Source organism: Macrosteles quadrilineatus, unplaced genomic scaffold (genome assembly GCF_028750875.1).
Source record: "Macrosteles quadrilineatus isolate MER2022 unplaced genomic scaffold, UCM_ALF_1.0 Scaffold_2__2_contigs__length_208266976, whole genome shotgun sequence".
NCBI lineage: Eukaryota > Metazoa > Arthropoda > Insecta > Hemiptera > Cicadellidae > Macrosteles > Macrosteles quadrilineatus.
The window spans coordinates 142,762,962-142,778,095 of NW_026542595.1; the positions used below are offsets into that span (position 1 = coordinate 142,762,962).

The window sequence follows — 15,134 nt, forward strand, 5'->3', positions numbered from 1 at the left end:
TAGTAATTTTTTATCTTGGGTCAATCAATTTTCCAGTTGATGACACTCAAATAACCAATCGCAAAGGTCACTAACAATTCTCCTAAGTTTCCCCTAACATCTGAAACATACTAGTTAGTGTTGGATTTACGGTGTGAACAAAACGACCGTATTTTACGGCTTGTGGGACACTTAGGCTATAATGGCCTTGATGCAAATCGGGTCGTTTATTGCCTAATACCCGAAGTAATTGGGTAAGGTGACTGGTTTGTGGACCCAGAACTTCTGAGTGATGAACTGAGTGGTTGACTTACAAGTTTGGCAGTTTGTATATACAAGCTTCTTATAGGAATACTAGTTAACAATTGTTACTAATTGTCACTACTCTATTAATTATTGAAGAAGCCACTCGTTTATTGTTTTTATATATTTTTTTGTAAAATGGAGAAAATTTCAAGCAAGAACAAAAATTATGTATTTCACTTTTAACAAAGATTTAATCGAAATGTAATGCTACATAATTGTCTAGGACATCTATAACATTTTATGTTAGAGACATTGCAATTTCAATATTTATGACTGTATATTTTTGGGGTTTAAACGTATGATCACTTCCATTTTAATATATCTTCCTTTTAATAACTGTAATTGTAAATATAAAAAATCTTTATTAGAAAAAACAAAACATTTTCTTAAATATCAAAAAGGCCTATGTTTTGTTTATTATTACATTTTTAAGTATCTATATGAAATGTCCATACTTTAATTTAGTTTGTACATGTTATCTTATGTTAAGTTATTATTTTAATCAATTACCTAATTATATTATTCATTTATAAAGAAACTAAAGAAAATTTATTTTAGAAACAATATTATGACACACTGGAAAAGTATTTTCTTTTGCTTGCCCTTTTATTTTGTAATAAAGAACACTTAATTAATAGACGCCTTTGATTTGGTCTTTTTGCCTGTATCTTTGAAATACAATTCCATAAATTTTGTTGGATAAACCATATTTTGGATTGATTTAACTCAACTGAATTGATTTGAAGAATATTTTTTGAAGTGTCGATGTTGAAGAATTGAATATGAACCCACTAACAGCAAAAACTAATAAAACTTGAAGTGTCTACCTCCAGAGTAAATCTAAGAGACTCTGATGTTCTGCACCAGTGTTGGAGGGTCCAGGAGTCCAGGGAGTGGTGGAATTCCTGATTTCAGTTCATGACCGTCTTCTGACGTTTACGATCAGGGACACTGGTCGGGGTTTATGTTGGTTCATGTGGAACATCAAGTCTAGTAGCTGCAGTTAAGCTACGTGTAGTTTGATATACGAACGGATCTCATGTTAAGCTCACACATAAACTACTGGATATCATATGGTTTAAGATCCTAAAATAAAAACTAACACGGCATATTTCGATACTAAAGATAATATTTTAATTTTGTAAAGTTGCTTGTTTTGAATGTTTGCGGTAGCAGTTTTGATTCGTGTGTGCAACCAAGTGAAAATCGTATTGAAACGATCCCATACTGACTAAGTTTTAACAAATGGGTAAAAGAGAAGAGGAAAGCTAGCCAAATACAGGGTATGCATGCCCATGTCCTAACCTGGAAATATTGTGTCATAGAAAGCGAGAAGATTGACACAGAAGCGTACCGGTTGCGCTTGAGTACTTTTAATGGCCATATATATTTTTCCAATATCTTGTTCATGCAGCGACGATGGTAACATGCTATCAAACATCCCTTTGAATTATTTTTATTTTTATGGACAGGAAAAGTTGTAAAAATCTATTCCGCACCTAGTTTATCCTCCCTTTTCTATTCATTTTCACGTTTAAAGGAAATTCAAACATTATCATTGAAAGACCTTGAAGACCAAGATTTTATAACCAGTGAACATACAGTTTCACAATACATAAACTACTACTACATAAACAGTAGTGTAGCAATACATAAACTCACGATGAATCCTGAAAGGGTATTTTTTCAAATTCACGCTCTCGTCTGCGTGTGTGTGTGTGTGTGTGTGTGCGTGTGTGCGAGAGAGAGAGAGAGAGAGAGAGAGAGAGAGAGAGAGATCCAATTGAGCAGATTCAGCGCTTCCTCGTGTATGATTAATGGCCAGAACCCCGTAGGCTCACACGTCCTAGCCTAGTAGCAACCGCCAGCCACCTGCTAATAAAACACCTCACCCGCCATAACTCAGGCGAATATTCACCATTTGTAATTGGCTCAGTTTATGTGTTGTAAGAATTTACGAAATGGATAAATTTCCCGGAGTGGCTGATAGTAATGATTCCAAGGATTTATGTAGGAGGTTTATGGTTAGGATCGCCTACGTGCAGTTGGTGACGATTTTGAGGTGAACATGTTTGCACACAGGACAGTTACGTCGTGGAGTTTGTGTTAAGAATTAAGATTACCCACTTATAAATACAATGTTTAAGCACACACGTTTTTTTATAGCATATGAGAATCTGCTTAACCCAATTAGAAACTCTTCTGGTGCCAGTCATAGAATGCAATGCTTTCGAAATGATGATTTCTCCCTCAACACGTTTATTATCAGTCGTCACACTCTGTTCGTGGGGTTTCGTGCTACTTGGTAGTGAATATGTTAATTTTTATACATTTTCGAATGAATATAAGATAAAGATGCTATAGTTTATATTGATTATCCCTTTAGTTTGGCTTGGCTTCAAAGTTAACTACTCGACTTAGTCATTTACATTAGGAGGATTAGGAAGGGTCACCTAGCAAGACTAGAAATGCTGAAATTGCCCCGAGCGCCTGGCCAGGTAGTCGCTACGACTACGAGACTGTGGAAAAATAGAATCTCAGAGTAATATTTACTCTGAGATAGAATTATTTTTGTCCCTGTGTCCTGTCAGTGACAGCAGTCTTCTAAAACTGACGTCGACTGCTTTTCATGCCAAGTAACAATTGATTCTGTACCAGTACCAAACCTAACCTAAAATAAACAAGTAATTAATGATATTGGTGGTAGTTATTAGAAGACTGCAGTCACTGACAGAACGCAAGGACAACAATAATTCCCATTTCCCCCCAGACCCGTAGCGGCTACCTGGCCGGGCCCTCGGGGCAATTTCAGCATTTCTGGTATGGCGAGGCGACCCTTCTTGATGCTCTGCAATGAGCGGGACAGTTTCATAGTTCAAAACGTACCTCAAATTTCGGGGCAGTTTCACCGTCCCCATCTTCATTTTATCCCATTTTCTACTAATAATAATTTTGAGATAAGGGACCTCAAACCATTGCTGAATTGGAATCAATACACCTCTACAAAATACTCATTAGCCTCAAAACGCAAATGGGAAATCAAGGCATGACACCGTGAAATATCGAACTCAGTAACCTCCGGTGATCTGTGGACTACAGTAGTGATCCTCCGACACATGACACCCATCGTCTAATGACCTCCCTCAGGCCAGTCATTAAACGGGCATCCGTCACCGGCAACGTCATATTAGACGGGCATTCGTCATAGAGAAGTCGTGGTCGTTATATGCGGCACGTTCGATCTGATTAATAGACGGGTTTGCATTTATATAAGGTGATTACCACCCGCGCCGGTCCACGTTGGAGATGGACTATGGCTGGCCCCGAACCTCCACGTCCTGATTGTATATATTTGTAAATACTTTGAATACATCAAATCATAATCTGTTTAATCTATAAAACACAGTTATCTACATTGCCTCCTCTCCATACTACGATCCCATATTGAAGTACATATTGGACAAATGCATAGTATGATATTTTCCCCATTAATATTTAGAATTTCACATGACAAAATATAATATCCTATGTTAATATCCTATGTCTTAAAATATTTTATATTAGTTCCCATCTCAGTTTACTATCCCATATCACTCTTAGACACTTTAAGTGATCTACTCACTCCATGTAGTTTAGAAATCATTTTTTTAATAAGGGACATATCTGTTTCCGCTGCATTGATTCCCAAGTACTACCTGTAAAATATAACTACACCGCCTTGACCGCCTGAAATATTCGAGTTTCCTTAAAGGGTTTATGTGACATTTAAGCATAAATAAATAATCTGTAAGAAGGAAAATGTACATATATGTGTGAGAGTTTACCCTCAGCGTTATTTAGTACGTGTAGATGGGTTGGTAAAAATATCATTTTAATATGTATTTTTCTACTGTTTTCTTCATCGCTCTTTTTCTTGTTCCCCGTATTCTCCTAATTATTCTGCTAAGTCCTCTTTGTTCATAATCGTGTTGTACTATTAGTAGTTTTTCTTAATTATCACCTTTCTTATAGTTGCATCCTTGATTCTTCTAACGTTGTACTGAGAATTAGAGCACACTGTAAATGGCATACATTGAAATGGGATCTTGAATAATGAATAAGACGATTTACCATGTTAGTTCTATGGAGTAGTAATTACTATGATGTGTAAGATACTTCTGGGTCTAGGGTGAGTAAGGTAGTATAGCTCTATGGGACAGCCTAAGCTTTTTTTAAGCCTATATAAAAGTTTTTCAGCATTCCTTGACAAACAAATTGCTAAGGAAATAAAAAGGAACAAATATCTATGTTCAAATACTCTGCATTTACCATGCTATGTAAGCTACTGGGATGTTCTTTCAAAATATTAAAAAATAAATGACCATATAAAAGTGAAACCCACTTATCGTCATTCGAGAAACATTTTGCCAAGTCTGGTCGTATTTTCTATACAGTTCAGTAACCCGTAACTCGTTTATGATTTTCATAAATAGCGAACATGTCGTCCGACACCACATTCAGGGTGCATTCTCCGCCTCTCCGGTTATATGTAATCTGACCGCAGTTATAAGGTGATTTCCATGTAATTATTGTGACGGCCGGTCGCTAAGCGGGTGTCGGCGGGTCTGTACCACTCGATTACCCTCTAATAGCCTCAATTACACCATTTTCCTCGCTCTTGACCAAAATACTGTAGCGCCTCTGAACATTTATCCTCGTTATGGTAGATTGCATTTTTTGGGAGGTTGGTGGGGGGGGGGGGCGTCACGGTATTTAGTGATGTGAAGTTGTCCTTCATCGCAGTTATTTTTATCATTGTCACCACTATGTTGAGTGGGGAGCGAGCTGGTGTAGTGGTTAGAGCACAGGACTTCAGTCCCTGGGGTCTAAATCCCGCCAAATCACCAATGGATTTTATCTAAGTGATAATGGCGCAACCCCTAAGTCGACCCTGAAGTAATGTAAAAAACAATCCCAGGCTCGTGCCTAGCGTCTTAGGGAAAATAATTGTCACCGCTATAGTGAGCAAGGAAATTTAGTACAAATGGTAAGTAGTTTTTTTCGTCCTACGTTCATGTATAGAACAATAGGCTCTAGTGCATAGCTATTTCGTGCACCACTTTAGGCTAGGCCTAAAACTATAGAGAGTTGTGCTCAATCACATGGCTAAAGTCAATTGATGATTTGCAGGTTTTGAACCCAGTGGGCAGGTAGAATACCACACACTAAATTATTATATAGTCTCTATATAATAATTTAGATTAAAATATTCGTAATGTAATAACCTCTGAAATGAACTTTAAGATGTAATACCACTCTTATGAGACCAAAAACCTAATCGTAAAATATTTATGTTAAATTTAAAATACCTGCTTGCCAAATTTTCACATTGATCGAAGTTACAGCACTCGTACTATGAAATCGTATCCATAAATCCCAAATGTGTATTATCCTTATGAAATACAGCACGGTAAACTTACAAAAAAAACTCTTATTTTCGTCTATAGCTACGAATAATTATGAATAAATCATTAGTTTCATCATAAAAACACCAATTACCACAATTAACTCACACCTGTAGTGGAAACCAAAATATCCAGTTATCTTAAATTAGCCACTTAATTGGGTGTTATCAGTATCAGAACACTGTTATCACAACACTGTTGACCGGGAGCACTCAAGCGGCGGGGAAACATTTAATTGGTTGTCTACCTATCTGATAGACCCTCGGACTAATGAGAGCTCAGGATTGTTGTAAACACCTTGTTTTATTGCCCAAAACAGATCGGGATCAAAACTCGCACCACTAAAGTGTTTGTAATGGCTCGCACACCTTAGTTTTGCCTGTTACCCCGGCGGAGACGAGGTGTTGTGATAAGGATCAAAATGTCGCCGTCGCTTCTTTTTAGTTGATGAATTTAAATTGCCCAAGAGGAATGTACGGTTTTATGGTCTACTCAAGGGTGTTTGGCAAACGTGTTAATTGCATTAAATTCTGGTTTAACACGAGAAGGGGCAATAAACCTGGATGAGATAAACCTTAACTATGATACGGTAGATTTATTATAAATGCATTATTGTTTAGGTAAACTTAGAATAGGAAAATAAATTATTTAGAATATTATAATTAATTTGTTTGGCGAAGTATGGCTTATAAACACTATTCGTACCAGGAACATGTTTTATGATAAACATCAGACGTAGTTCAGGTAATAACAGTACGTTCCTGAAGTAAAACTGTAGTACTAAAATATAAATGCATTGTTTTGATAGATTTGAAGTTTTAGATTTAATTTATCAGCAGATGTAATCGATGTTTTATTTTATTTATTTTTTAAATACAATGAATAAAAAAATAAAAGTGAAAAAGGGTGTGTTTATTGTTGTTATTTAGGTTTTTATTAAAAAAAAAAAAAACATAACTACTTGGAGGTTTTTAAACCAAGCAAAACCAGGGCAAAGTCCTGTCATCCATGCTGTTTGGTGGTGTACGACACCCGAGGAAACTATTCCGGCATTCGCCTAAGGTGACCTAAGAAATATGGAATATCCATATTTTATTATTCAATACGCGTTAAATACCTGGAGGTAGGACAATTATTTATTAAATGAGTTTTTATTTAGTATAGATAATAAAGAAGAAAAATTAATTAATGGTGGACACAACCACATATTTTTTAAGCTCAAATACATTCACTATGTCAATTATTGTTACCAAACAACATGGAAGTTTTCTGGAATTAACATACCAAATACGACCATACAACCTGCTACAATGTAATACGTACTACACTACACAAGTATCTAAGCACGATTGTGTTTGGCTAGGCTGTACTCAATACGCATGGCCCTCTATAGTATAAACTCTAGATTTCTCAAGGACATTTTTACTTTAGTTTCTCATGGCTTGAATGGAAGGATTTCTATGTGATGGTAGGTAACATCATCTTCGCTTGAAAGAGCTATTTTTTTTTCTTGATGGGTACAATTTTTTTTAAGTTGTACAATGATATTCGTACAACTTAGCAGTGGCTCCTCAATCTGGATCTACACAATACTTAACCAAAGACCAATAGCGAATAGCGTAATTTAAACCTAAGCCTTCACTATAGCCTTCGGTATAGCCACTTGTCTAGTCGCGCCCCTATGAGCTGTGCAAACATCAATTACAATCATGCAGAAGTTCAAGTGCCCCACTCCCAGATTAAGCCCTATTATACACCAGGTAATTTATCCGTCTGAACTCGCTGGATATGTTTATGCCGCTGTTAAGTTCATTAGGTAGCTGTGAAATGTAACTGGAATTTATTAGAGTTCAATTGAAACGAGCGCAAGAACCGACAAGGTAGAGAGTTTGTCATACTCAGCGCCTGGCGAGCGTCATATTCAATTAGGCAAGTCTGGAAGCTGGAACCCCTGGAGTGATAATCAGAGTAGTTGAACTGGATTGCATTACTTAAAATATATGATCTGTCTTAGAAAATTGTGCTTTTTGATGAAAACCTCCAATGCAAGATACAAACTACTAGCCTAACTTCTACGGGAAAGTTTTGTACTCTGAACACACTGTATACAGTAAGTCATACAGGTGAGACAGCGGCAACCTTATCGTATAATTTCCATGTAGACAGCTGAACTCAAATTTTTCATTTTCAGTTTTTGGTTTATTTATTTACAGCATAAAGCTCATATACTTTAAAAAGTGTGTTAGATTGTCAGCCTAATATTAGACAAGTTAAATTCCACCAAAAATTTAATAAATATAAACTCTAGCTTGAAATTATACCTATGTCAGTTTTATTTCAACAACCCCTAAAAATTTAACAATATAATCATGCAACAATGCAACAAAGTAAGAAACAGCGATATGAACTTGTGATTCATTGCGCCCACTTAATGTCACCAAACAGATGTTTTTTCTCCCCTTAAGGGTAATACATTCACGAAATCACTACAAGACAAAAAAACACAAAGGCTTCTTTTAAGCCCTAAGCGGTGAATGTACAGTGAAATATGTGTTGTGGACATTTAGTGCGCTCTAAGTTGCCAATAAAGAAGGTGAGGTATGATTGGGAAAAGTCGACCAAAAGAAGTTTACCGTGCTGTAATGTGATTGTAAATCATGATCATATCCCATTGTTGACTATTTACTGCGAAACAAGAGTCTTTAAGGAGCTCTTGTTATATGAACGCCATTGGCTACCTGGCTGTCTAAACGTGAAGTAGGAATATTTTTAATATGAGTTTTAAATATAAATCAACTGTATACAAATCATGACAGCATGGTGTAGGCCTACTTATTACAGTTGTGTTTGCTTGATTTTTCATGTAATCGCTAGGTCCTTTTTAACGGTATTTGCTATAATGGGAATATCATTTGTGATTTTACATACGTAAAATAATATATAATTATCATAAAATGATATTATATAAACAGTGATAATATATTCTGTGGTTGTAGCAACAAAACATAGACAATTTACACTTTTTCTATTGAAATAATGTTTTAGTTACACCATTATTTGATGTTTTATTAACGTTTATTGATACTGTCAAAATTTGATGATCAAATTAAACCCTACGCCTTACCAAACAAATAACACCCCAGTAAAATTAAAGATTGTACTGTATGGAAATAGTCATGTCATACTATTATAGAAAAAGTTCACAGCCTAATACAATACTCTCCACGAAACGCCAATGAATTTTATAATAACCATAAGGAATAAGGAAAATTCAATAAAGTTATTAACATTGTTTTCAATTTTTTTTACCCTTTCGTAGCTCAAATACGTAAATTACATTTTTTCATTATCTATACAACATAAAACCACACCAAAGTTCTGTTTTTGATTCATAACCACATACTTGTTGGAAATAAATAGCTGTTGTCATTCCTCCCGCCATTTTCACAAGAGATATCTCAGTTGGCGGGAAGACACGGGTGTTTCTCATACGATACCCCATCAGCTGGTTAACACGTCAACGCGCAGTGGGGGACATCTCAGCTGGGAACACTTTAACTCGCCTAATAAATATTGATAGCTTATTTTGTAGCTCTTGGGTTTTGTTTGGCAAAATATTTGTGACCTGAGAATAGGATTATGTGATTAAAAATTCTGTTTTTAATTTTTAAATAAAGTTGTATGAAATGCAACTAAATAATTAATATAGGTAATTAATATAGGTTAAATAATTAAGAAATGCATTTAAAAAAATGATTGTAACTATTGTAAATTATGTTGTATCTAAATATTCTCATGATACACGGGCAATGGCATGTGAATAAGGAAATACTATGCAGTATTTTTGTCACAATCCGAATTAATTATGAGTGACTATATTAGTTTAATCATTTTTATTAGAAGCAGTATGTACGTATACCAGCTTTTATTTAAAATATGTGTAAGTCGTAAAAATATAAGCTTAAGAATGTTTCTTTTGGATGAAAACTATGTATATCGATCCGAAACAAAGCAAACAGAAATAACTACCTAGTGTTTTCCATAATGCGGCATGTAAAAAAATTTACATACTTTTTCATTGCCAGCTTCTAAGCTAAGCAGACTTTCGCTGTAACCGCACTCATTAGAATCGGAAGTGTCCAAATAGCCTTGATTTGTATCAAATGAGTCATCTCGAAAATGGCTCAGTTATCATATAATTTCATCCGAGATGTATGATTATCAACCATAATATTTTTGGAAATTTAAACATCTATTGCGGAACCTGTTGAAGAATGTTATCTGGACCTAATCGTTTCGGAATTCGAGGCCAGGATTTACAGGAGTCGAACGTGTCACATTTCTCACCTGATAAGACATCAGCTGTCCGCGCCCGGCGGGGAACCTCCTCCCTACCTCTCCACTCAGAGGTAACCTCTTGGGGAGAATTGGTGTGTGAGAATTGGTGTGTTTAACCAAAGAATTGGTTAAAGTGCAATGTCAATCTATTTTAAAGATACCAATTCTTTGTTCTACCTCTTCCAAACGTTCCATGTACATGTGATTGCTATTTGTTGTATCGAATATTTGATAATGATGATATACGGGAGGAAACAATTGTTCACTCTTCTCTACACCAAAGTATTACATTTTCCTCATTTTATTCTTGAAATGTTTCTTATAGTATACGTTTTCTAGCAATAAAATAATTTCTTAAAATTCTTACTGCCACTAGGTCTCTAAACATTTAAATTCCAAGTGTTTTTCTGCCACCTTCAATATGAAACGATTACAATTAACATTAATGAAATGATACGTGCATTTGATGAAAATAATATATTTACCACGTAGAAAAATAATTTAGTCTTCCGACTAGACATGTAATAAGTGTTTTGGAAACTATAGTTGTCCCTTCCGTAAGTCACAAGGCAATTCACAGGTTGAACCAATGGAATAGGGTAAATTAAAATATTCCCAAATCAACATTGATTAAATACGAGTTAATATGAGCTGTTAAATTTGTTTGACCATTTGATGACCCTCGGAGGTGTTAACTTATCTATTAACCTTCACCTACTACGGTGTACATATTTCAACTAATGTTTGTCAAGTATTAGGTTCTATTAAAAAAAATGTATTCCTAACCACATAAATAATTAATGTAGAATATATTGTTTCCCTTATCTTTAACACATTTCGACTCACGTGGACATATAAATCAGAGTAAATTCTCTATTTACTCACAAAATATTGAACGCTTATCGATCTACTCTTGATTCAAATATTCACATGAACACAAGTCATAACAAAATGCGTCACATTTTCCCCCAAAAGGAATCTTCAACGTTCACTGTGCAAATGACTATCAACATAATATCTTTATGATCACCTCTGATCGTGCCAGTTCAAGTGAGTTACAGACTCAGTAATGGTGTATGCGTTAAGTGAAGGCCTGTGAAGCGTGGGCCGGACGGACGACTCGACCACCCCGCCACTTGAGTTATGGTACAACCTCCCAATAAACTAACCCAATGACACTCTAAGTGGATTAATGGGGATAGCCAGATATATCTCTGATTGGTGGCTCGCGCCAGGCGTGAGGTATGGGTGACCTTGGGAAGGTGATGTGGAGTTGCAAACCTGCCTGGAGGCTATAGCAGCCGTGGCGAGGAGAACATTGGAGGCTATAGCAGCTTTGGTGTGGAGAACAGTGGAGGCTATGGAAGCTTTGGTATGGAGAACAGTGGAGGCTATAGCAGCTTTGGTGTGGAGAACAGTGGAGGCTATGGAAGCTTTGGTATGGATAACAGTGGAGGCTATGGCAGCTTTGGTGTGGAGAACAGTGGAGGGCATAGAAGCATTGGTATAGAGAACAGTGAAGAGTATGGAAGATTTTACGGGGAGAACAGTGGAGGCTATAGCAGCCGTGGCGAGGAGAACATTGGAGGCTATAGCAGCTTTGCTGTGGAGAACATTGGAGGCTATAGCAGCTTTGGTGTGGAGAACAGTGGAGGCTATGGCAGCTTTGGTGTGGAGAACAGTGGAGGCTATGACAGCTTTGGTGTGGAGAACAGTGGAGGACATAGAAGCATTGGTATAGAGAACAGTGAAGAGTATGGAAGATTTTACGGGGAGAACAGTGGAGGCTATACCAGCTTTGGTTTGGAGACCAGTGGAGGCTATACCGGCTTTGGCGTGGAGACCAGTTAGTCTATACAATTTTTGACCTGAATACCTGTTGAAAATATGAGAAATTAATGTTGAATGTAAGATGAAGGAATTTTCTTGGGTGAGAAACTGTGCAAAAGCTACAGTAGGCACATGTTTTGTGGTCTTGTGAAGAAGCTTAGGGAGTGCTAATGTTTAAAGACATGTTTGGACGCTATGAGAACTACATTTTCAGTGGGTTTCTGTAGATATAATGGCAAATATGCAGTGTCAATACATAGCCATGTAAGGCTATACGAACTATATTTTACAGCCTAATCGTACCAAACTTTGATATTGTACTTTAAGTGTAAAATAGTTAACGGCCTGTGTAAATACCAGTTATAAGGAGAATCAGTCCCTCCCCCTTAAGTATACCCATTGTAAATAGAAGGGTTGGGGGGTTTTATACGTAACTCATTTAAAACAAGTTTATTGAAAGTACTCGACCTAAAATCACAATCGACCGAACTTTAACAATTGCAATTTTTTAATATTAAGTAAAGCCGAAGGTGTCATAGTTCAAAATAATTGTTAGAGGTTTACAATGATAGAATACTTAAATTCCTTGACCAAGCTTTCTCTAACATCCCCTTCAAAGCTAGTTTAAACTGTGTTGAGATTAATCAAGTTTTAACGCCACCACAAGGAGAATGTTCAGGATATTAATCACTCTGGATCACCGCTTCATCACCCAGTTCTGGTTATCTACATTAATCCATTTAGTGAGGCATTGTTTTACTATATTAGCCGCCTTCTTGATGTCGTTTGTCTTCTATAGTGTCAGACCTCACAAGTCGCCGCCTACGACATGACAGAGATATGCAGATAACGTTGATAACAGCTTGTCATACCGAGCTCATGAGGGGAAAGTAAGACTTTTTTTATTTTAATCGGGACAAATATTAACCTTGTTAATTATTGATGGACGATATTTTGATCAAATCAACCAATCTTGAATTGCTATTACCTATGTGATAATTTATTGACCCAGTGGTTTGGAGCTAATCCATAATTAATCCTATCAGGAAAACTAAAAGTATAGGTATTTTAATGAAGAAATGCTCCGTCCTCTAATAGCGATACAATACTATGAAAAAAGGTGTGCTGCTCCTTGAAAAGTGTCTCATAATCTATGCATTCAAAATAGCGTATTCCATATTTTTAATAATTTTTTTAATAATTTTGTGGTATTTTATTACTGTACAATTTGTTGTAAAACATATTGTATAACTGTAGCACTTGTAATGCAATGAATGGCCATTTCACTGTATTTATTTTGACTATTTTAACCATCCCTAAAAGCTAAGTTCAAGTTGTAAGATTTGTAGAAAAACAATAACCTGACCTTAAAACTCATACAATTTGGCAAAATGAAAGTTTTGCATTCCCTCTTAGTAAGAATCTATTACCAACTACAGTTTGTCCTAATAAATATATCTGCAAGTTCCATGAATTTGAATTTTACGACCCTAACGACATAAGTCTATGAATAGAAAATAATTGGTTGACCTTTCGAGTCCCGTTCCCATATTGAATTGTAACAAAAAATGACACCCGGGTCGGGGCGGCGCTGTAATGTAATTAAATTAAGATTCAATTTCCACTCTTGGCACGTTGTGCCCCAAGCCCTCACGAGAAACGGGTAATTGACGTCGTCCTGGCGTGTGTATAATCAGCTGATCAACAATGGGACTCACACTCAGTCAGCTGATCAGTCTGCTACTTGTACGTCACAATAAACGATAGCATACAGCATAAGTGTATTCTTCCAACATGCTGTTAATCAGCTACAGCTGATAAACTGTCGATTGTAGGTTACAAGTAAAATAAAGGAAGCATGTGTAATAAGGTTGTATTGATACAGCACAGTGAGAATCAGAAAACCAATAATGGAGCCTCATCCAGCTGATAGAATGCTATTCGTAGGTCACAATCAATAAAAAAATACAATGAGATTTTGTGATAAATTTGTGATCAACAACGGAAAAAGGTCTAAAGAAAATGTTGTAACAGAGCCACAACACAAAATATTGAACTGACCAATACTGGAGTTACCATCAACACATACCAAAAATGAGAATGCACATTAACTAAGCTTCTTTGCATCACACAACAACACACTTGCCTAATAAAGTAATGGTTTAAAAAATAAATCTGGAACCACCATATGGTTTGTATGTATTCTAAAGTAAATGAACACAAATCTTAAATTAATTTCCATTGTTTAGTACTGCTTTAAAATGTTTTTATCCAATTTTATAGGTTAAGCGCAATACGTCTGTTTCCAAATGTAAAATAAAAAGACGCAAAATCTCTTGGTTTGCGTGAGGTCCTTCATTATCAAGGAAACTTCCAAACTCTGTCAGCTAACAAGTGTCTTGAGATAGCAACTCGAGCGAGACAAATGTCTCTTCGGAAGGACGATAAGGAGATCTACTAATGAAGAAAAACTCAGACTCAAACACCGACCTCTGGTAATATTGTCCCCAGTTTACTCTTCGTGTCTTAATTAGAGCGACATATGTTAGCGACAATCTTCGATCTACGGAAACGAACAAATTTAGGTGTAAAGATCCACAGACAACATCTCCGCTGCTACTTTATAAGCGGACTGATAGTGCTTTCAGATCTCCCATCAGTTGTTAGTCGAACAGGTCTTTGACTTTCTTGTAAACAAATCGGAATCGGTTTAGCTAAGAGGTTTAACGGCCAGGTTGACAGTAAAGGATTAGAATCATGTGTTAGATTTGAAAACTCACGAGATCAAAGGTTGGTTGTCACCAGTGTTTAGTCCCGTATGTAGCATCGTATATCGTGTTGATAAAAGAACATGTCTTACTCCATGGCAGAATATAACTGCGAATATTGTGTAGAACATGTTAAATAGTAGTTACCGAAAGAATTGGTCAAAACAAAAATGTTTAAGTAAAAGATTAAAATAGAACTTTCGAAATAGGAGATTAGGACATAATACAAATCTACACTTCTTGGTCGTAATACGCGTAATTCTAATAAAAATTATATTTTCTATGCATGAGGCCCGTACCTGATACTGTATGTGATTGTTGGTATTTAACACAGATAGTAAGTTATAGTAGAGAATCATGACCATTTTTGAGTTTACCGAGTGAGCTATACTTATTGCTGGTCACACGCCAAATGATTTGAAATATTTCAAATGACATGGTTGAAGTCTGGTAACAGAGATGTTCATTA

General features: G+C 36.1%; 1 protein-coding gene across 1 annotated transcript; it reads left to right on the top strand.

Moving 5' to 3' along the window:
• Window positions 1–11,441: 11,441 nt before the first annotated feature.
• On the top strand, window positions 11,442–11,918 carry LOC128984985 (S-antigen protein-like). The gene has a single exon (XM_054404358.1). It carries the CDS (start codon window positions 11,442–11,444, stop codon window positions 11,916–11,918), a length of 477 nt encoding a protein of 158 aa, XP_054260333.1.
• The last annotated feature ends 3,216 nt before the right edge of the window (window positions 11,919–15,134 follow it).

Coding starts and splice junctions, on each gene's coding strand:
- LOC128984985 (XM_054404358.1), top strand. CDS start 11,442: ATGGAGAACAGTGGAGGCTATAGCAGCTTTGGTGTGGAGAACAGTGGA.